This window comes from Zootoca vivipara, chromosome 12, assembly GCF_965207765.1.
Source record: "Zootoca vivipara chromosome 12, rZooViv2.hap1.1, whole genome shotgun sequence".
NCBI classification, from domain to species: Eukaryota; Metazoa; Chordata; class Lepidosauria; order Squamata; family Lacertidae; genus Zootoca; species Zootoca vivipara.
Genome location: NC_142595.1, coordinates 30,574,428 through 30,597,385, shown reverse-complemented (window position 1 = coordinate 30,597,385; position 22,958 = coordinate 30,574,428). Strand labels below are relative to the sequence as shown.

Genomic DNA, 22,958 nt, shown 5'->3' with positions numbered 1-22,958 from the left:
AAGGCGCCGAAGAAGCCAAGAGCGCCACGCATGCGCTCATGGAGTGAAGCGCTGGAGCCTGTGAAGCTGGGGAGGGTTGACTAAGAAGAGGCTCTTGGGCGAAGCTGTTTTCCCCTCTCCTTTCCCTGAAAAAGCGGGCGGAGTGGGGAGAGAGAGGGAGATGTAGGAGGCCTCGGAGAATTCCACGCTCCTTTTATGCAGGGGCAAAGGCAGCCGCGTCCTACAGGCTGGGTGAGTCCATTCCGCGCCTAGGGGGGGAGTGGAGGTTTGCGGGCGTTTCTATTTCTGTAGAGGGGTGTGGCCGCTATAGTGCCGTGCCCGGTCAGTTCACGACGGCGGGGCTGGAGTTTTATTGCGGATCTGCCTTTGCTCCTGGGAGGGGCAGAAGGAGCAGGCCGAAGAAATGTAGCCGTCGCGTTATTTTTGTCCGTTATGTGGCATAAATTAACGGTGGTGCTCCATTGCAAGGGAGCCTACCTTGCCAATAGAGTAGGGGGCGCAGGGAGCTAGTTGGAAATGAGAGGCTGCTGGTAAAATGGCTGGCTCCCACGACCTTTAATTAAATGGGGGGCGCGTGCAAGTGTAGTGTTATAGACTGCCTCGGTCTCGTTCCTTCTCAACATGACCCCAGGAGGCACGTGGTCCCTGTTTTAACAGATGGGCAACTAAGGCCAAAAGACTGCCAGTGAATCTGCTGCTGAACAAGAATATACTCTTCCCAGCTATACCGGTTATAGTTGCTTTTTAAAGAGTTGCCAGCTTCTTTTCTTAACAGGGCTCCTGTCCATTTAAATAGGAGAACGATTGTCAGGCATTTAACACTTTAAAATGGAAAGGGTGTCTGTTGAGAAGAGATGAGTGCTGAATCCTTTTGTGTGTGTGTAAATTAAACTCGTGTGTTTTCAACTCTTGCTGGCATTGTAGGAAGTTGCTGCTTCTGTGTTTATGTTAGTTTGAGCCCCCACCACCACCACCACCAACAACACTTGTACCTATTCTCCTTTAGGAAGGGATTGGAGTAGGAGTCTTTCTCCCCATCCCCCGGGATTATTATTATTGCTACATTTGTATCCCACCTTTCCTACAGAGAGCTCAAGGTGTGGTGCATGGTTATCTACCCACTCTTCATTTAGTATTCACAACAACCCTGTGGGGTAGGCTCAGAGACAGTGACTGGCCCAAAGGCACCCAGCAAACATCATAGCTGAGTGGGGACTTGAACCTTGTTCCGTCAGGTCCTAACCCAACACTAACCACTACACCACACTGCCTCTGGTTTCTGTGCTGCTTCAACATAAAAATGCTCCCCATTTACTCAAGAGTGTCCCCAGCCACGGTAGAAGGTTGGGCTCTGACAAATGGCCCATGCTAGTTGGAGACACTTTCCTTGTCCATCCCAGCCTCTCATCAAGGACAAATCAGACAATGACTGGGTTTCCCCTCTTTGAAGGTGCCATCTGCTGGCTGCCAGCATGCCTACTCTGGAACCTGAGCAACTGACCATCAGAGAAATGAGAGAGGAGGAGACACCAGTTGTCTTGGAGCTTCTAAAGGTGAGATGGGCTTCTGAGAGAGGTGGCGGAGAGCCCAGGCTATATAAGCACTCTCTTTCCTTCCTTTCTAGAGACTTAGGGAATGTGTCATTTAATAGGAACCTTCCCCTAGAAGTGGGGTAGGCAGTTTGGTGTTCTCCAGATGTTGTGGACTACAACTCCCTTCATCCTTTACCACTGGCAATGCTGACAGGCTGGAGAGAGGTGTAATCCACCAAACTGGAGAACATTGCATTGTCTACTTCATATTGCAAGGGAACTATGTGTGTGTGTTCTAGGAAGCTGTTTCAGTTCATCTAGGGCAGGCATGGCCAGACTTGGCCCTCCAGATGTTTTGGGACTACAACTCCCATCATCCCTAGCTAACAGGACCAGTGGTCAGGGATAATGGGAATTGTAGTCCCAAAACATCTGGAGGGCCAAGTCTGACCATGCCTGATTTACGGCAATATTTCCCAAACTTGGGCCGCCGGCTATTTTTGGACTACAATTCCCATCACCCCTGACCACTGGTCCTGCTAGCTAGGGATCATGGGAGTTGTAGTCCAACAACAGCCAGAGAACCAAGTTTGGGAAACACTGATTTAGGGTAACTAAGAAGCCTAATCAGTGTCCCAAGTAGGAAGCCTTCTAGAACAGCATAATCTGCAAAGCGCAGAGCTCCTCAACAGACAACTTGGAATGGGCAGGGATGTTTGAAAACCACTGAACTGGAATTACAGTACTGGTTCTGTATGCAACTTTATTTCCTGATTGTGATGTTAGCACTTCTGTTTTCTTGCATGCCTTTCACACTGCAGTACCTGTTGCAAAGGTGTTTTTTAAAATACTGATATTTCACGCTAAATTTCATTCTCAGCAGTGAGTGTGGTGTGACACAACAACAAAGGTTATTGAACGTTGCAACTACCGTGTTTCTCATATTTTAAGGCATCCCTAAAAAATAAGGCATGGCAGGATTTTCATGACCTGGCAAAATATAAGGCATACCCCGAAAATAAGACGTAGCAGTACCGGGTTGTGGTGGGAGCAGGTCTGTGCAAAATACGGTACCGTAAGAAGAAAAGGAAGATGCCTCCTTGGAACCGGATGCCGCTGCCACGTGGAGCTCCATCCGAGTGGGAGCCAGCAAGAGCTGCAGCACGCACAGCAAGAGCTGCAGCAGGAGCCTCAGTGCGAAGCCCGGCTACGGTAGAGCCTCAGCGCGCGGCGCCGGGACCCTGCTAGACCCGCAGCTCAAGCCGCGCAAAGCCCGGCAGCCGGCAGGAGCCGCGGCGAGCAAAGAACAAAGGATCGGGACCCTGCTAAGCAAAGCCCCGGCAGCCGGCAGGAGCCTTAGCGGGCAGCGCGCGAAGCCCGGGAACTGGCTGGAGCCGCAGCTCAAAGCGCGCTCCTGATAAGCCCCAGCAGCCGGCAGGAGCCTTAGCGCGCAGCGCGCGAAGCCCGGGAGCTGGCTGGAGCCGCAGCTCAAAGCGCACTATCGGTAAGCCCCGGCAGCCAGCAGGAGCCTTAGCGGGCAGCGCGCAAAGCCCGGGAGCTGGCTGGAGCCGCAGCTCAAAGCGCACTATCGGTAAGCCCCGGCAGCCAGCAGGAGCCTTAGCGGGCAGCGCGCGAAGCCCGGGAGCTGGCTGGAGCCGCAGCTCAATAAGACACCCCTTGAAAATAAGCCATGCTGTGTTTTTTTGAGAAAAAAATAAATATAAGACATGACTTATAATATGAGAAACACGGTACTCCTCCACCCTTGCCACACATGCATGCTTCTGTTCTCCCATGATTCACCCATGAAAACAGTAGGAAAGATCTTTATGCTGCAATACTGCCTCAAATTTTGTCACTTTACACCTACATATTTTCTGGCCTTTTGGGATTGCAAACAGATTTTTTTTTATGAAAGCAATTAACATGGAAATGAGCACTAAACTTCACTGTACTGTATTCTGCTAGATTTCCAGAAGCAGCTTTTACATAATGTAAAAGCACAAATATAATGCAGAAATTAGAGAAACTGAATAAACTGCTGTTTGAATGCAGCCCACTCTTCCTGCCACCTCCACTCTGATTTTTTTTGGGGGGGGGGTTAACTGAGCATATTAAACCGAGAGAGAGAGAAAATTGAGATGTTTGCAACATAAAAAAAAATTAAAGGGAACTTGGGAAGAAGAGGAGCAGCAATTGATGATGCTTACGTCCAAGGATTGGACCAGGCATCCCCAAACTGCGGCCCTCCAGATGTTTTGGCCTACAACTCCCATGATCCCTAGCTAACAGGACCAGTGGTCAGGGATGATGGGAATTTTAGTTCAAAACATCTGGAGGGCCGAAGTTTGTGGATGCCTGGATTGGACAATAAGCAATTGTGTTATTTATCCCACAGTTAAATGCTAGAAAGAAAATTCCCTCCACACTTAAAGACTGGGAATAAAATTTCCTAAGGGAAAGAAAGTGTGGTTCAACCCACTGGATCTATCTCAGTTCCAATGCTCTTTTGTTGAGGTTCCTTGTTTCCCACTGCGGCTTGCATTATAGAGAAGCTGGGGTAGAACAACTTTCCTATCTGCAGGACAGTTCTGCTTTCAGTGTGGCTCTTGTCTCTCCAGCCTTTTCTTAGCCCTGTGCAAGTTGCTACAGACGCCATAGAATTCCCCTCCTTGTATGTTTTCAGGTAAAGGGAAGGAGAAGCATTTGTTTAGAGATGCACAACACACCCCGGGTCCTTTACTTCATATCCCTTTCTTTTTCCCACCAGGATGGATTCAAGGATACAGAGAACCGCCTGATCCTCTATGTGTTGACGCGGCCTCTGGCTTTGCTGCTGATGGCGGTGGTGAGCAGCGGCCTGCGTTTCTTCCTGAACTCGTTTGTGGTGGCTCTCGTGCTGCCGGTCCTGCTCACCGTGGTGGCTCTGAAGCTTCTGCTGTGGCGCTCGCCGGACTTGAGGCACCTGCATGCCTACTACAGCTCAGGGCAGCGCGGGCTGTGGGTGGCTGTATACGACGAGGACGACGTGTGCGGCTGCGTGGCTCTGGAGCCCTGCGGCGGGGAACCACGCATGGCGGAGCTCAAGCGCCTGGCTGTGAACCGGTGGTACCGGCGCTCTGGTGTGGGCCGCTCCCTCCTCAGCTTCCTGGAGGCTCACGCTCGTGCCCAGGGCTTCAAATTCTTAGTGGCCCAGGTCTCGGTAGTCACCAAGGCGGCGATTGGGCTCTTTGAGAGCACTGGCTACAACATGAGTGGTGGGCGGCGGTGGCTTGGCTACACCATTCAGCAGGAGTTCAGCAAGGAGCTCTAGTTGGTCTGCCTGCCAGTTAGCCACTAGGGAGGGACCCAGGCAGGGACAGCACATGGTCTTGAGGAATTCCTGCTTCCCCCCCCCCGCCAAACGTGGGGAAAGCACCGAGCTCCAGAAGCAAGGCTGCAGGGAACAAGTCATCTCTTAAGCCCCCAAACAGGGCAGTTCCTCTCAGCAAAAGTGGCTCCCTCCGCCTGGAAAATCAGACACTGTGGCCATGAACACAGAGCTAAGCAGGGGAAAGGGTTGTCCATTAAGAGCCTTCTCCCTGGTCTGCCACGTCACTCAGGCTCCCTGTCATTTAGAGATTTCTACCAAAGCCACCCCAGATTATCTGTCCATAGTTTTGAGGAGCGGAAATAACCAATAGTTATTGTTGTCCCATCCCCCCCCAATGCCCCGCATCAGGTCAGACTCTACACCAAACACATTCAAATCTTACACCAGGGTAAACCTCAAATTCCAGGACTTGTATAAATACTGCATATCAAGCAAACCTGGATTTCTATACAGTGCAGTCGGCATAAATGGCATTTTATAGAATATGAGAGGGCAGGTCTCTATGCCAAGGAGCTTTATTTATTTATTTATTTATTTGCTTTGTTTTATTTAATAATAATAATAATAACTTTATTATTTATACCCCATCCATCTGGCTGGGTTGCTGTATAGCCTTGCCCTATTCTAATGTCTTTTTGTGCATTTGGAACTTCATGGGGAGGAATGCTTTTGGTGTGGGTGGTGGTGTAGCAGGTGGGAAAAGGTTTTAGGAATATGCACAGGTGTGTGTGGACAACTTTTCTGCTTGCTCCAAATCTCCCCCTCAATCCCAAGCTGCTTTTCCTTAAAAAGAAGGAGCTGCTGGGGTTCTGTTACACTCATTTCCATGCAACATGCAGTTTGACTTACAAGACAGCAAATGGCGCCTTGTTCTCTGTTGGATTAGGTACATTCGAGGATGATCCATTCAGGGCTTTATAGGTCAATGCTGATCCTGTTTCTTTTGATGGTATCATTGCAGCTGACAGGGTCCTTTTGGAGCCTTTCAGCTTCCTCCTGAGTTCCAGGACTTGGGGTCTGAAGAGAGAGAACCTCTTCCTTATGGCTTGGTTTCTGGATCCCTGTTCCTCCAGAGGCTGAAGCAATTGATAAAACTGTGGATTGGCTGTAGGGTGGGTGGAAATCACATTTCCAGTTCCCAGCCCCAATTCAAGTCAGTCTGTATGTGCACCCCATTCCCCAAGAGGACACAGCAGACTGGAGACTCTATGATAAGGCAATTCAGGGAAATGTATAGTATGATTGTAGATAAATATGTCTCGCTAATGGCCCGTGATTATAAGTGGGAAGAAGTGGCTGGACCCAGGGGTGTAGTTCATAATACAGAAATGCACCCTGCAGCCCTCTGGAATGAATCCCTGATTATGGGGACTGGGTTACCTGGTATTGGGGGCAGAGGAGATATTTTGCTTTCGTTAGAAGTGCTCTCAATATGAGCCATTTCCTTTTCCCCACAGGAGTGGTCCCTAAAAGAAGGAGCAGGGAGCAATGGCTTTTTAACAGGAGGATGAACATTTTAGCTGGGAACCACCTTCCTTGGAAAAGTTGGGCCATTGGATGAGGGGGAAAAAAAATCTCCACCCACCCACCAAATAAAAATAAAATAAAAAGCTTGCCTACCCTAGTGTGTGTAGGGGAAATGTCTTTTCCCAAAGTGGATGAAAACTGGGAAATGGGCTTGAAGTGTGAGGGTGAAAAACATGTCCACAAAGATTAGATATGTGGAGAATCCAGAGGGGAAAACTTGTGATACAGAGAGTTGTTGCACCAAAGCTAAAATGGCATATGTGTGTGAATATGCACAGGAGCAGACTTCTCCAGGTTTATGTAATTTAAAATTGGAGTAGATGTTCCTCCATTTAAGAAATGAGCCGGAAAGGAATGACTTTTTGTAAGTGTGTATAAATAAATATTTAGATGGTTTTAATTAAAGAGTTTTAATGACTTGGGCAGTTCAATTGCACTCTGTGTGTAAACCTCATTGGCAGACTTGTGTGGATTGAAAGTTAAGAGTAGAAATGAATTAAATACACATTTTGAAACAATCTGAATGGCATGGAAATTAGCTGTACTCCTGCTTATCTGTGATGCAGGCTGAAATTTCTGAAGAGTCCAGGGCAGCTCCACATCAGACGTATTACAGTAGTGTCGCCTTGCAGCCCTTTGGAAAAAAAAATTAGCTTGGTGCCCAGCGCCCTTAGATGGAAGGGACAGTCTTTGATCTGGAAGCTACTGCCCTAAATTTCAAACAGTGTAGAACATAAGGTGTGAATACTGAGTAGTGCAGGGAAAGACACATTATACATTCTCAAAATCACTAGTTGATTGCTTCACGTGTTCTAGGGCTGCGGCCTGACTTTGTAAGACATAAGTTCCAGGGACCAGACTAGGCTGAATAAAAACTGTTGTAACTGTGGTCTGTGTGCACACAATTACCCCAACAAAAGATCCTAGCAACTATGCACTTAACTATATTTTACTGGTCACCCTCCCCAAAGTAGCCTGCCGCTGCTCTAAATTAGTCTGGAATGTTTGGCTGTGCAGTGCTGGGTTGCTATGGTTACCAGTTTATTGTGCTGGAAACCATGGAACCAACCCAGTAACAGAAATTCTTGTTGGAGCAATGGGCACATCCCATAAACTAGGAATAGCCGCCATTGGGTCCCCCAGGCTCGCTCAAAGCAGCCTCCTCCCAGCATGGCCTGGCTTCATGTTTCTGGTGGTGCCTCCATTGTGATTTCCCCCAGACACAACCTGATCTTGACTGTTTCTGTTCCTCTTTTCCTAAATACAAGAAGACCAGCTGGTTCTCTGGGATGGTGGGTGTGACTCATATTTCCTGTGACATGCTTTCCCTGTGGATAGATTTGGCTATTGCTTTGCTGCTGTTGCTGCTGTGCTTCCAACCGGCGTCAGTCTACATTTCATCCCTGTGTGGGTGTTAAGATAAGGAAGCTCAGAATATTGTGAAGCGCAGGAACTTCCACAGATCTGCAGGCCTCAAGTAGGGGCCACAGTACCACACAACCCTGTCAGAATGGTTTCAATGCTCTCTCATTTGTACCCTGTCCTTCCAAGGAGCTTGTGGCAACTGACTTTGTGTCTCCCCGGTTTATCCCACATTGAATGAACAAGTCAGCCACTGTTATCTTGGTGGGTAAGATGCAATTCTATAGATAGCAAACTGAGGCAGAGTATTTGCACCAAAGCCAGCTCTATTACTTGTGAAACTTGTGCAACATGTTACACCAGGGGTCAGCAACCTTTTTCAGCCGTGGGCCAGTCCACCATCCCTCAGACCATGTGGTGGGTTGGACTATATTAGGGGGGGGGTGAACGAATTCCTATGCCCCACAAATAACCCAGAGATGCATTTTAAATAAAAGCACACATTCTACTCCTGTAAAAACACGCTGATTCCCAGACCATCTGTGGGCCAGCTTGAGAAGGCGGTTGGGCCGCATCCGGCCCACGGGCCTGAGGTTGCCTACCCCTGTGTTACACAGCAGCTTTGCAAAGTGATACTCCAACCCTTTTTCCTTTGAAACATATCTACCAATTCATTTGAAAAGGATAATGGATGGCGAAAGGATATTCACCCAAGCTCTGTTCCTCAGTGAAAATGGTGGAAACCCCCCCCCCCAGCTGCTGTTTGCCCTCTGAGAAGGGAGAATTGGGGAAATGGTTGAGGGGATGGCTTAAATGTGTGTGTGTGTGTGTGTCACACTGCTCCTGCTCTGAAAAAAAAAACAGTTGTAGAATTCAGGAGGAAGCAATGGTTGGATTTAATTCAGTGTACTAAAGGAAAGGGGCAGTGAGACCAGGTAGAAAGGAAAGTTGAAGGAAATGGGAAGAAGCCAGAGGGTGTGGGAGATGTGTTGAGATAGGAAATTAAGATAAATGGGGACAGTGGGAAAGGGTAGAAAAAGCATTTGTGTAAGTTTACAACCTTTTCTCCAGCACATGACAGAAGTTCCAGCAGTGGAAGTTTGGACAGAGGCCTCATGGAAAAACATTCACTTGTGTGATACTGCTAAAGGTGCAGAAGAGGTGCCTGCCTCTTCTACAAAAGGTGCAGGAGGGGCACAAAGCAAGGGATGGGAGATGAAATAGGGCTGAAGAAAATGTGCAAGGGGTGGCTAGCGATGAGGTGTGCCCTGGAAAATGTTTTCACTTTTTCTCCCCACCTCTGCACACAGATGAACTGGAAAGGCAAAAGAAATACTGCATTGAATGAAACTAGGCCTTTAAGTCTTTGAGAGCTTGTAGCCAGAACACACCATTTCAGAAGTGCTACTACCAATGTTGTTCCTTTGGAAATCCTTGCACAAATGTGGCTCTCCCAGGATTGTTGAAACGCCTCCTATCGGTCTCCTCCACTCTGGCTCTTCCCAGGCTGCAGATTGGAGGCTACATGATGACCCAGAGCAAGCAGGGGTGTTTCCCACTCTTTTCTGCCTGGCTGACTCACTGCCTGGGTCCTCTGCCGGCAATAAAAAACGCCTCTGGTTTACAGAGTTTCCTTTGCAGCTGACCAGAACGCAGAGCCGGCCACTAAGACAATGCAACAACGCCTCTTGTTTTTTCTGGGTGAGTGTTGCCCTCTGCACAGCCAACCCCAATTCCTGGATGCCACTCTGAAATTACCTTGTGAACAGCTGATCCTGCCAAGGAGCAGGGGGCTAAGAGTTTCCACCAGCGACATCAAAATTGTGGGGTGTGTTTATTGGGGACTAGGATGTCCGAGCAGGGAATGAGTTCTACTTGAGAAGCATTGAAAAGAAGCCTACTCAGGTCAGTGCAATAGTGTCTGCAATGCTGCAGCATAAATAGCATCTTTACTTTCTCAAAGCAGCTCTGCTTGCCTCCCCCACCACCACCTACTTGCACATTGGGAAATCTTTTCTCCGTCTAAAATACATGTTGTAAATTCATTTACTCTGCAATCTCCTGATCTGTATTGGTTTCTGAAGCAAGGGACTGTTGGTAAACTGACACTCATAACTGATCTGGTTGCACTTATAAAGAAAAGTTGCAACTCAAGCATGTTCTGAAACTTTTATTGTCCCCATTTACTGTGAGTGGAGGGATGGAAGAGAAGCAGTGCACTGATATGTTGTGTCCATTTACTAAAATCAAGGTATTGCCCCCAAAGTTTGAAATCTGCAGAACACATTTTTAAAAAGACATTTCCCAGTATCTCCCTGAAGGACACGACAGGGAAATGTTGTTCCAGAAAGCAGAGAGATAGTTTGACCATATTTAGAATAGATGTTGTTAATGGCATTTTACATTTTGTGAATTCTGTCCTCCCATAAGTCTCCCAGGCACAGTGGTAGGCTTGTGGCAGATCTGACTTACCCAGTGGAACAAATTTTTCCCTTCCCTCAGTCCCCTTCCATGCTGTAACTTCTGGTGGGGGTGTAATAACGTAGGTACTGAGCACCTCATCACTGCTGCATTTCTAATTTAGGTCATTGTTTTGGGCAAGGGGAATACCAAAATGGAAAAAGGGGCTGCGATAGCTCAGTCAGTTGAGCACGAGACTCTTAATCTCATGGCAGTGGCCTCAAGGCCCACATTGGGCAAAAGATTATGAATCCTGCATTGCAGGGAGTTGGAATAGATGATCTTCATGCTCCCTCCTACAGGCAGGCAGTTCAGACCTCTGGCATGAGGGGTCTGTCTTTATTCTGGAATGTGGCCCCTAACAGATTATCCCACCCCTTCTATCAAGAAAGACTCCCCACCACTGATCCATTACTGTGCTCTGAACATGTGACTAACATCCAAAATCCTTCCCTATAGCCTTTGTAAGTTAAGAGTACAAAAGGCTGATAAAAGAGTAGGAGGAGTTAAAGAAGCTGGTGTAATGCTCTAGGAATTTTAAAGAGTATTGGTGAACAGCTGCTTGTGATTGACAGGAGCATTCCAAGGCGGTTGGAGTCTGTTGGAATCAGAGTCCATTAGAGAAGGCCATTGGGCTACCATATTTATTTGCCACCAGTAGCTGCCTCTATCCACTCCCTCTAGAGGAAGGAAGGAGCCTGGGGACTGGGACCCATCAACACCTCAGCACATCCCTAATATTGAGAGCCAATCTGGTCTTTTTTAAAACAAAACAAAACCAGGAGTTAAATAAAGTGTGGAATAGTATCAGTGGTGGTTAGGAGACGTCAGGAAAGAAAAGTTAGTGAGATTAGGGTGAGGACAGGGATGGAAGATGCAGAAATAGACTTTTCAGTTGTGGATAGGCTCAGGCTTTGCTCTTATTTTATAGGAAGAAGTCCCAGGTGGTACTGGTTAATACACACCTTTTTATTTGTTTAACCCTCCAAATATTATTTTCTGGCTCTGGCTCTCCCATGAGCATGAAAATGTCTACCTAGATCCATCTCTGCCAGGGCTTGGCAGCCTGTTGTGATCTTGAGAACACAGCCCAGAATGTTTACACCGGTAGAACTAACCATCCACTTGAGCTTAATCTCATTTGAAACCTCTTGCCTTGTTTTTGCAGTTGCCTTCCTGAGACTTCATGCCACAGGTAAAACGGAAAGGAATCTTTGTCTCTTTCCCCTTTGCTTCCTCCAGTGACCTCCAGGTTGGGAAGATAAGCTTAGCTGCCTTACCTCAAGTCAGATAATTGCTCAGTCTAGCTTAGTATTGCCTAACACTGACTGTCAGCGGCTTTCTGGGGGTTCAAGAAGGAGTCTCTTCCGGAACTATTTGGAGATGTCAGGGGTTGATCCTGGGACCTTCTGCATGCAACACAGATTTCCTACCACTGAGCTACGGCGTTTCTTCACAGCCTGGGATGCTATCACTATACCTTCTATTTTCAATGTTCAGGCCGGAGTACCTGTGCTGTGCAGGCAAAACAACACCATCCGTGCACTAGATGAACATCTCAGAAGGCTTGCAGAAGTAAAAAACAAAAAACAAAAACCCAAACCTCAAAACCCATAGAAAACAACAACCACCTAGACAACTGGATGGGAAGGGGAACTGAATGGAGTACGCAGGTAGAGGGCATGGCTGGCTGACTGGCACTGTGAACAGGAGCACTCCACATTGCAGCATTTTGTTGCAGGTCCCATGTGTCCTGCATAATTAGATGTAGAATAGGCTGACAATTCATTACATGCTGTGCTCCCCATCATTTTCCAAGGGGAAAACATCTGTTATTTTTCATTAGTGTGCAAATGAGAATAGCATGTTTACAAACACTATTGATTTGATCTTGCTATAGTTCTGGCTTTGGGGGAGATCTGGCCTTAAGAGTCGAGAGCATTGTTTAGGAAATCTGCATGAAGGTGAAAACTGACTTGATTATGAGATCAAGAGATGTCAGGATGGGCATGTGGGATATCAAAATCCAGAACCCCCTACTCAAAGTGGGAGAAAGAGATAAGACAGGTCTCTCCTTGACTTTGATTATTTCTCCTCCTGGCAGGTCCCTTTCCAGTACGTCTGTCTGGAGGCCCAAGCCTCTGTGCAGGACGAGTGGAACTGTTCCTCCAGGGTGAATGGGGAACAGTGTGTGATGACAGTTGGGATTTGCAAGACGCAGCTGTTGTGTGTCGAGAGCTAGACTGTGGGGCTGCCCTTTCAGCACCCCATGGGGCCTGGTTTGGTGAAGGACCTGGACCCATCTGGCTGAATGAGGTGCGCTGCCTGGGCACCGAGGAATACCTGCATTCCTGCCCCCACATTGGGTTTCGCAAGCATGTCTGCACCCATGAGGAGGATGCCAGTGCCATATGCTCAGGTAGGACTCTTGTGATTCAGAAATTTCATCAGAAGAACTCTGTTGACCTTTCCAGAGAGTTGATTGCTTCAAGCGAACGGGTTGTTGTCACACAGACACATCTCTGTACAGTCCGATTTAAAGCACCCACCACGAGAAGGATGTTTAAAGATAAATTCAGCACTTGAATTATTGGAAGACACCTGTTTGTATAAAGTTACATTTGGCTAAACTTGTGGGAGTCAGGGGGTGAGGCTTGAATTCATTAAATGGCCCCTGCCTTTCCTCTGTATAATTCATACTGCTCTGCTTAGTTAAAAAGGCCTACCTGCGAACTCCCTTTACCTGAAAGCTCTGCAGTCTCACCTTTTGACAGTATGGGGGAATGTATCCAGCCAACTCTTTAAAATTAAGGCTGCTTGTTGCGATTGGGTCCAAGCATAGAGCTGGATGCAAGTTTAGGTGTTTAATAACTATTGTTCTATCCCTGAGGAAAAGGGACCTAAGTGTTTTGTAGCATACTGGACCAACGAGCATGTTCATTTCTCTCTCATCTCCCTTGGCAGCTCAGCCCTTCGCTCCTCTTACCGCCTTCCCCCCTCAACCGGATTTCAGATGGGGCCAAATGAAAGCAGCACCGACAGCAAGACCATTCATATCTTCTGCACCTGCTGAGGGTGAGTATGCAGGCACCCCTAAAATGCACCACTTTCATTGTTTAGCTGAACAATACCCATCTCCAGAGTTGGGTTAAAAGAGATTGTGGCGATGTGTTCTGGGGACCCATTTATTAATCTTTTGCCATATATTTGCACAGTGGCAGTGCTCCTGTTGCGACCCACCTTGGATCAGGTTGCAACCCACTAGTGGGTCCAGACCTGCTAGTTGAAAACCAGTGATCTATGAAAATCAAGCTTGCTTCCTTTTTACCAGCCCAGCTTTAACATAGCAGAATAAATCTTCTCCTGACAGCCTGAGAGCTTCTTCTGCTACATTTTTATGAGTTTGTTAAGGCACTGGAGCTGTTTGCTTCAGGCACAGCAGCAAAACCAGAACAAAGTGGCAACCATACTAATTTTTGGTTCTATTATTATGCCAAGTAATCATGCCTCAAATGGGAGAGAAAAGATGTAGGTATGAAAGAAGGAAAATTCTATTGGTTTCACAAGGCACTTTTTATACTGAACAAAAAGCCATTATTTAGCTCAGAGATGGAGAACCTTCTTCAGTCCATGAACCACATTTGCTCATGGGGACCAGTGGTGAGTGGGGTCAGGGGCAAAACTGGGCAGAGCAATGGATATATGATGCTTAGCATCATACATTCCAGCCATGAAAAGTCAGAAGGTTTCCACCCCCCTCACTCAGATCTCCATCCAGCTCAAGACAAGACATTATACTTAGGGAAAAGCAATCAAGGGTGTAAAGCAGGACCAGTGAAGGGTAGGGCATAGCCTAGGAAAAGTCCTGGGGGCCCGAGGTCTCCCTTTCCTGCTTTAGTTGCACAATAGTTGTGGGCTTTCATTTAGAAATGAAATGGGCAGTGGCATTCAGATCGTGGCTTGGGCTGGAGACAGTTCAGTTCCACTTGCCTTAAGGTTAGTGGGGTTCAGCATTTGCTTTAGTGCCCAATCAGAAATATGAACTCATTTTCCTTGAAAAATCAGATAGGCTGTAAGATAGGAGAACCCCATGCCACACCTTTGGGCTCTCCAGGTGCTACAGCTTGTCTTAATCTCCTCTCCCCCTTTTCCCCTCCAGGGACCCCTGCTCTACGTCTCGTGGATGGCAGAAGCCGCTGTTCCGGCCGACTGGAGGTGTTTCATGAAGGGGAATGGGGCACAGTATGTGATGACATGTGGGACCTTCTGGATGTTGCTGTGGTCTGCCGGGAGCTGGACTGTGGGGAGGCACTGGCAGCACCAGGCAGTGCCTTCTTTGGCGAGGGGAGAAGTGTCATCTGGTTAGATGATGTACAGTGCCAAGGAGAAGAGTCAATGTTGTCAGAGTGCCGTACCAGCCTTTGGGGGACAACCAACTGCCGGCACAGTGAAGATGCTGGGGCTGTGTGTTCTGGTGAGAGAACTGTAGCATTACTTACACTTAACCATTTCAGACTTCCGAGGAAATTCTGAGAATTCTAGTTTTGTGAGGATTCCAGAAGCTAGGAATCTCAATCATCCATCCCTTAGCATCTATCCCAACAGCAATTTCCAGGATCAGTTGGTTGAAGCCATGAGTTATAAAGCTGGTGTAGATATACCATTGGTATACAGTGGTACCTCTGGTTATGAACTTAATTCGTTCCCGAGGTCCGTTCTTAACCCCAAACCATTCTTTACCTGAGGCACGCTTTTGCTAATGGCGCCTCCCACTGCTGCCGGCGCACAACTTCCTCTCACATCCCGGGACAAAGTTTGCAACCGGGAGCATCTATTTCCAGGTTAGCGGAGCTCATAACCCGAAGTGTTTGCAAGGAGGACGGTATGTAACATGAGGTTCCACTGTACTCAGGCCATGGAAAGGTAGCATTGGTCTTACTGTGAAAATTATTTCTCATTTGGTGTGTGGATGTCTCCAAGTGAGATGTGTTTCTCCTGTTGCTCATTAAGGCAGGAAACCATGTTGTACGCTCTCTCTTCCTGTTGAAGCCTCTGTTCCATGGCTGAGCTAAATTCTCTCTCCCTCCCTCCCTCCCTCCCTCCCTCCCTCTCTCTCTCTCTCTCTCTCTCTCTCACACACACACACACGTATGTACAGTACAGGCAACAGCAGAGATTGCAGAAGAGTATGGGCTCTGGCAATACTGGATGCCAGGACTACAAGTTAGCTAGCAATATAAGAAACAGTGTGAAATAACCACTATTGGGATGTGGCCTGTGCAACAACTTTCACAGTAAGACCAATGCTACCTTGTCCTTTAAGTACGGGATATCTCACAGTGGGGTGTACTAAAGCTAATAATATATTGGATGGGAAATTAAAAGTCTTCTGTCATGGCTCTTACATTCTTTTCTCAAGCTGCTCATACTTTTTGTTATCTTGACTACAGGCTGTCAGTAAGTGGTCAGAGACTATAGTCCTATAGTCAGTATGTGCTGATCCCAGGGTGTTCTTCCACACTCAGGTCATGCTTGCCCTATAGGCTGAGTGCTGCTTCTTATAATTCTGAGATTATGAATCTCAGGCTTGGCCATGTGCTTTCTCTTTAGCTAGTTTTGTTTTGCAGTATTGGAATATCAGACTTCAACAGGGAAGACTGAGGCTTCAACAGGAAGAGAGAGTTGAGAAATTCCTCTGAAGCAAATGGTTTTCTGCCTTCCCAAGCCACAGGAGCAACCCAACCCACACGGAGACATCCAGCACCCAAGGGAGAAGCGAATGATTATACCAGTATTAATTCCGCTCTAAATTATTGTGTGGGGCTAAGGTTGCACTGAAGCTTCCTTTGTATGTGCTGTGTCTGTTTCACGTGGTGTATCTTCTACCCACAGGTGAGATGCCCCTGGCCATGGTGGAAGAGCATGTGGCCATGCTCACAAGGACTTTGGCACCCCAGAGGCGTCGGTATATGGCCCCTAAAAGAATTCCCCGTCCTACTCAGCCTACAGGGAACCAAGAAGCAACTGTAGTTAATGAAGCATTACAAATAGAGAAGAGCCAAAAGGAAGCAGTGCCAGATGGTGAGTAGCAGAGAGGGGTAGGTGTTTATGTCCATCATTGACTCCCATATACCGTGTTTCTCATATTATAAGACATGTCTTATATTTATTTTTTCCTCAAAAAAACACACTATGGCTTATTTTCAAGGGATGTCTTATTTTTTTCCTCCTCCTGCTGCTGCGGCCAGCATTGCTGCTGCGCCTATCACTATGTCTTATTTTCGGGGTATGGCTTATATTCCTTGAATGCTTAAAAATCCTGCTATGGCTTATTTTATGGGTGTGTCTTAAAATATGAGAAACAGGGTAATTCGCACAGGTGCTGTTTCTTGTTTGGAATGGGGGTGCCAATATAATTAACAAATGTGAAAACACAATCTAAGTGACCTTAGATACTACATGACGATGTATTTTGCATCTTTGCTTCAACAAACCCCTTAAAAAAGGGAGCAGAGATTGAGTCACTGGTTGAACTTCAAATGAAGAATTACGAAACAAAATTTCATTGTGACATCTCAGTGCTCAAGGAAGTTATCACATTATATAGCTTGTTTTGCTTGTTTTATGGCCCCCTTGAAAACGTGAGTGAAGGTCAAGTTGAAAGATAGGGCCCCTCCATTCCCAAATAATAATAATAATAATAATAATAATAATATATTATTATTATTTATACCCCACCCATCTGGCTGGGTTTCCCCAGCCACTCTGGGCGGCTTCCAACTGAATATTAAAAACAGTACAGCATCAAACATTAAAAACTTCCCTAAACAGGGCCGCCTTCAGTTGTCTTCTAAAAGTAAAATAGTTGCTTATTGCCTTGACATCTGCTGGTGGGAGGGCGTTCCACAAGATGGGTGCCACTACCGAGAAGGCCCTCTGTCTGGTTCCCTGTAACCTCACTTCTCGCAATGAGGGAACCGCCAGAAGGCCCTCGGTGCTGGATCTCTGTGTCTGGGCTGAATGGTGGGGGTGGAGACGCTCCTTCAGGTATACAGGACCTGCTGCTACCTAAGCAAACGGGTACGACTCCACTTTCATTTGAGTAAATGACAAAATTTGGGGAGATCTAATCATGGATCTTCCACATGGCATCTAGTTATGTCTTGAACTGCTTTCAGGGGGCATGGGTTGCATAGTCATAGTATCCGGATTCCTTGAAATGATACTGTGTTTAGATTTTTATTTATTTGTGCTTGTTGTAATTTGTTTTAGTGTTCATACTGTGGCTGTAGGTAGCTTTGTGTCACTTTTGTGATTAAAGCGACATCATCATTATAAAAAATAGAGGCCTTTGGGATTCACTAGTATGAACTGAGAACCTCAAAGGGAAGGACTGTGGTTTACGAGCGAGAGATCTGTGATGCAAGAACTTTAAACTCCTCTTATCCTATAAACATTTCCCCTTCATATGCTTTTAAATTCAGGCCAGTGGCAGGTGCGGCTGCAAGGAGGCCCTGGATCCTGTGCTGGACGAGTAGAGATTCTGTACCAAAATCACTGGGGCACAGTATGCGATGATGGCTGGGATCTGGTGGACGCGGCAGTGGTGTGCCGTGAGTTGGGCTGTGGGCCCCCTCTTCTCAGCCCTGGTAATGCAAGATATGGGCCAGGATCTGGACCTATCTGGTTGGATGATGTCAACTGCACTGGGGCAGAGTTTACTCTACAGAACTGCCGCTCCCAGCCCTGGGGGACGCACAGCTGCAATCACCATGAAGATGCTTCAGTCATCTGCACAGGTAGGGAACGACTCAGTTTACAAGCAGATTCCCAGTCATGTTCAGTGAGTCCATTTGCCTGGTTCCGGAACATTATGAGATATGCCATATTTAGGAGAGAGAACCCTGAACTTGTGGATAAGCCAATAATAGAAAATCCAATGTCCTTGGGGAGAAAGCAGTAACAATTTCAAAAGGGCTAAATCCAGTTTACTGGAGACTCCAGTAAACACCTTATTCTGGGTATGTATATACAGTACTAAAGACTTACATTGGTTTTATGGCAGCTTAATTGCTATAGCTTTCCATCTTGGGAATCTATTTAGGTGGGGGTGCTGAGAATTCTCCCTGTACTGCTATAATTCCCCGCCAAGAAGAAATGACTGTTAAAGTAATTTTAGTCTGTGATGTAGGAACAACCTTCTGTATTTTCAGGCAGGTGGAAGCGTCTGTCATTGCCAGACTCATCAAGCAATTCAAAGATAGCTGCACCACCAGCTACAACCATGAATCCAGGGCAAAGCATCTTGGATGTGGCTGAGACTAGCCCAACTCCTCAGGAGTTTTCAGCCAGCTGGGAGCTAGAGTTCCCCAAAGCACCATTCCTAACCACACAAACTGTGGAGCTTGAACTGGAAAAGGAGCAAAAGCAAGCGAGCCCCTTCAACATAATTGAAACAATCCCTAATCCAGAAACCCTGCAGTACATCCAAGAGATGGAGTCAAGAAACACTCCCAAGATAGAACCATCTACACAGAAATGGGGGCAAGAGCCCGTTTATGCCTCAGTTGAATCTCTGCCAGCCTCACCCACGCTGGAACTGGTGTCTGAAAGAGAAGCAGAGACAATAAGCCTGTGGAATATGGATAAAGCAACACCTAATCTAGAGATCCTGCAGCATGTTCAGGGGACAGAGTCAGCCAGCACCCCCACTACAAGGCCACAAATGCACAAATTGGAACAACCCCCTGCCCCCTCCACAGCTGAGTTTCAGCCAACCTTAGCCATGCAGGAACTGGAATCTGAGAAAGAAACAGAGTCAACGAGCCCAACAGGAACAGGACTGCCCACAGTTGCACCAGGCCTAACACTTGCAACAGAGGTAGTGCAGTCTGAGCACAGGGACATTGCATTTAAAGCGCCCTCTGTGCAGAAGGTAGAACTCACCTATCCCACGGCTACAGATCAGCCTACCACTTCCGCATCAGTTCAGGAACCTGACAGAGTGAATGTAATTGATCATGTAGTAAAGGAACTGTTCCTCTTCTCAAAGATCTTGAAGGCTGCAAGAGAGATGGAAGTGTCAGCAGCCACACAGAATGCACAATCTGTAAACTACATGGACTCTATAAACCACAAATTGTCACATTCTGAAGAGAACGCAGATCAGAAGCAACAAGAGGAATCAAACACATATCCCCATACCATGGGGCCCACAGGTGAGTAGCTGCCTCAGAGTCAGCTCCAGGATTTTGAGGGGGCTCGGGTAAGGTATCTTCATTCGGGCCCCTCTAGTCAAATAGTTATGGGCAGTGGTTGTTCCTCATCATTCTCACCACCAGAGGGAGAGAGCAGGCAGGTAAACTGGTGGATGAGCAGAAGCTGCCCACAGGTTCATCTGCCTGTCTTTTTCCTCTGGAGCAAAATCTCAGAGGAGAATGACAAGAAAGTGAGTTGGTAGATGGATGGTTGGCAGAAGATCCATCTCTTTTCCCTCCTTTGCCATCAACCTGTTTGCCTGGCAAAGGCTGCATACACACAGTATAGTGGTACCTCTGGTTAAGAACTTAATTCGTTCCAGAGGTCCGTTCTTAACCTGAAGAACTGTTCTCATCCTGAAGCAAAGTATACTTAACCCGAGGTACTATTTCTGGGTTAGTGGAGTCTGTAACCTGAAGCGTATGTAACCCAAGGTACCACTGTACATTTAATGCACACACATTCTCCTCCAAGAATCTTGGGAACTGTAGCTTTGTAAGGGTAAGTTACAATTCTCGGGATTCGGAGTGATGGGGCGGGGGGAGATGATAGCATAGTCACAATGAGCAGTCTGAACAATGGTGTCATACCATCACAACCAGGAGAGCTTTTGCAGCCTTGTATTTAAGCTTTTCAAAGAGCTATGATATTTCTCAGTCCTCTAACATTAACAATTTCCTTCTGAGGAAACAGATATTTTCCAGTGAAACGAGTAACTTAGCTGGCACCTCGTCAAGGTTTCTTTTATTTAGAGGTGATTTGGGGATATTTATTCCTTTGCTTTACCTAGTTTCTTTTGGAATATTTAAATCTATCATTTGTCTCTGAGGAATTATTAGTTGAGTTTTTTCACTTTACCTATACCTCGTTTCAGGGAGTTATCACGGCACAGTTTTGTTTTTACGCTGGTTATACCCATCCATGATTGTCTATTTTGCTTTTTTGAACTGCTTATTAGGCAGGAACATACCTCCCCCTTTAGCTCTTGCAGTTGGTGCGGGTTAAAGGTGAGCCCCAGCTCTCTGTGAATGAAGAATGCCTTGTATAATATCCTCTAGAAACCTATGCAATTGTCAGACTTTCTTGGTGGGCAAGTTGATGGAGAAAGGGCTTGAGATGGCCTCAGCTACCCTCCTAAGATCAAGGATACCCTGTTCTTTTGTTAGGGGGGGGGTGTTATTTAACTCTGCTGCTCTCATTTAATGTTACCACATTCTCCCTCTCCATTTGCACCAGAGCCTACCATTGCTCCCATTGTCTTGACCTCTTTGGCTGAAACAGATGTTCACGATACAACTGTTCTGCTCCAAAGTACAGTGTCACATACAGTTTCTATGGATGGGCTGCTTCAGGATAGTTTGGTGAGCTCAGGAAACACAGAAAGAGGAGCTGGTAAGTATCAGAGACAAAGCTTCACTGCTGAGGCTAGGAAAAGGGTCTTACTTTGAAGGCCTCTTCCCAAACCGCAGAGCATCATTAACAATTTCCCCACCTTCCTCTAGCTGTCAAAAGCTCAGAATTGGGTCTCACTTACCTCACTGGCCATGTTTAAGTCCAGTAGTCAGGGATGAAACTTCCTCCTGGACAAAGTCAGTTTTCACAGATTATTGATCATAGTCAAAGCTACAGCCACTGTGTTTTTGTAGTTTAGTTGACCACATAACATGCAAATACACCACCTTGGGGATACGCCTTACTGGCTACTGGGGTGATGGTGTCAAGGCACAGTACAGTCATCAGTTATTTTTCTGTCTCTCTGAATACATAGGTACCACCTCCGCACCAGGCTTGATTGAATCACCAGGTCCAAACACCACTTTGACTGAATCTGTTACCCACAGTGCTACAGTTAGCGAGACATCCTCGGACTGGCCTTTTAGGCAAGACTCAAGGGGAAAGGATCAAGGCTGTTGCTGTTCACCACCTGGCCTGGAAAACTTGGCCCATGCAATGACAAGTCTCCGTGGGGAACTAGGCTCCCTCTCTACTGCCATTCAACATCAGGGATCTCAACTACAGGCTGTTGCCCGCAGTCTGGCTGAGCTGGCAGCTTCTGTGAACCATCTTGTGGCGGTGCTGCCTGCCTTACTGAAGCCAGCAGCTGCCCAGTCGTCCTCAGCTCAAAATACGCAGAATGAAGGCCAAATGCACAACCAGCTGCCCTTAAAATGAAAACAGCACTTTCTATAAGGAAAGGAAGTTGCCTCTCAAGCCAACTAGTGTCAAACATCTGCTATGAGGTGACCCCACCTCCCATGAAATCCCATTAAATATACCATAAGCAGAGGTCACACATGTTACAAAAAGGTACTATAGGAGACCTCCACCCCAATGGTTATGGGGTTTTGGTTGATCTATTTATAAGCAGTTAACTAGAAAAATGTGCTGAGAATGGTAAAATTGGGAAACGTTGCACAGTTCACAGGAGGATGCATTGTCTGAAATCCAGAAGTCAAACGGATTTGTAGATTTTTTTAAAAAATGAACATGATACTGTGTAGCAATTTCAAAGGTAAAAATGCAGAACCGATTATGATTGGGTACTAGATTGATTGGGTACTAGATTGTGCTAAGAAAAATGTTCAAATAAGTGTTTGTATAATTGCTTACATTGATGTGTGGTGGCCTGATCAGTATTATCTTCTAAAATATTTTGGATTTTAGCATAAGCCTTCATGAATACTCCATTCATTTGTTTGTGTAGGCTGGTCATCGAACCTTTCTATGTAATAAACTGTTGAATTTTGTGTGATCATTTCTGTGCAAAATGGGAGGAACGAGTAGAGAAGACTGGAAAGGGCAGGAGCCAAGCACTAGGTGTATTCTTTTTGGTAACACAGTACTTGTATATCCACTGTCTCAGAAGTAAATTCCCGAAATGACCACCAGATGTCATCACAATGTCATAGACACAACCCAAGCACCATAACTGAAATCCCTTCCATAGTTGAAAATCCTCTTCCCCCAGTCAATTTGATCAGTTAAACCTACTCCTAATAAAACTACTACAATACTGTAGTGTAAGAAGTCACTTAGAGGGATGATTTTAGGAGAGAAGCTGACACCTTCACTAATGTCTGAATCTGTTGGACAAAACTCTGCAATAATAAACAACTAAATTATAACCATTATGCTTACTTTGGTAAAAAATAAATAAATGTATCCAATACGTTAGAATTAGGAATTTTGCTGGTGATGTCAATGTGACAATGAGGATGATAAATGGTATTGTTATCGTAAAGGTAAAGGGACCCCTGACCATTAGGTCCAGTCATGACCGACTCTGGGGTTGCGGCGCTCATCTCGCATTATTGGCCGAGGGAGCTGGCGTACAGCTTCCAGGTCATGTGGCCAGCATGACTAAGCCGCTTCTGGTAAATCAGAGCAGCACACAGAAACGCTGTTTACCTTCCCGCTTGGAGCGGTACCTATTTATCTACTTGCAC

General features: G+C 46.5%; 2 protein-coding genes across 10 annotated transcripts; both read left to right on the top strand.

The window, feature by feature from the left end:
- The first annotated feature begins 28 nt into the window (after positions 1-28).
- NAT14 (N-acetyltransferase 14 (putative)) lies at positions 29-6,950 on the top strand. Of its 2 annotated transcripts, none has more exons than XM_088656452.1 (3): positions 29-231; positions 1,401-1,553; positions 4,303-6,950. In XM_088656452.1, exons 2-3 carry the CDS (start codon positions 1,473-1,475, stop codon positions 4,843-4,845), a joined length of 624 nt encoding a protein of 207 aa, XP_088512578.1. In that variant the 5' UTR covers positions 29-231; positions 1,401-1,472; the 3' UTR covers positions 4,846-6,950. The 2 variants fall into 2 exon arrangements, with proteins under 2 accessions (XP_088512578.1, XP_034991943.3); XM_035136052.3 differs by having other exon boundaries at positions 32-231; positions 1,451-1,553.
- Positions 6,951-8,652: 1,702 nt separating this feature from the next.
- Positions 8,653-22,267, top strand: LOC118095072 (uncharacterized). Of its 8 annotated transcripts, none has more exons than XM_035135987.3 (10): positions 8,654-9,495; positions 11,423-11,449; positions 12,359-12,673; positions 13,219-13,329; positions 14,414-14,728; positions 16,147-16,335; positions 17,739-18,053; positions 18,468-19,472; positions 20,749-20,904; positions 21,281-22,267. In XM_035135987.3, the coding sequence occupies exons 1-10, from the start codon at positions 9,468-9,470 to the stop codon at positions 21,682-21,684; spliced, it is 2,865 nt and encodes a 954-aa protein (XP_034991878.3). In that variant the 5' UTR covers positions 8,654-9,467; the 3' UTR covers positions 21,685-22,267. The 8 variants fall into 8 exon arrangements, with proteins under 8 accessions (XP_060137527.2, XP_034991878.3, XP_088512535.1 ...); XM_088656412.1 differs by having other exon boundaries at positions 8,655-9,495; positions 11,423-11,927; XM_088656411.1 differs by having other exon boundaries at positions 8,655-9,699; positions 11,423-11,927.
- The last annotated feature ends 691 nt before the right edge of the window (positions 22,268-22,958 follow it).

Excerpts from the sequence above, each read along its gene's own strand:
- NAT14 (XM_088656452.1), top strand. The coding sequence starts at position 1,473 with ATGCCTACTCTGGAACCTGAGCAACTGACCATCAGAGAAATGAGAGAG. Across the intron at positions 1,554-4,302 it reads TTGTCTTGGAGCTTCTAAAG|GATGGATTCAAGGATACAGA; the intron begins GTGAGATGGGCT and ends TTTTCCCACCAG.
- LOC118095072 (XM_060281544.2), top strand. The coding sequence starts at position 11,350 with ATGTTTACACCGGTAGAACTAACCATCCACTTGAGCTTAATCTCATTT. Across the intron at positions 12,674-13,218 it reads TGCCAGTGCCATATGCTCAG|CTCAGCCCTTCGCTCCTCTT; the intron begins GTAGGACTCTTG and ends CTCCCTTGGCAG. Across the intron at positions 13,330-14,413 it reads ATCTTCTGCACCTGCTGAGG|GGACCCCTGCTCTACGTCTC; the intron begins GTGAGTATGCAG and ends TTTCCCCTCCAG.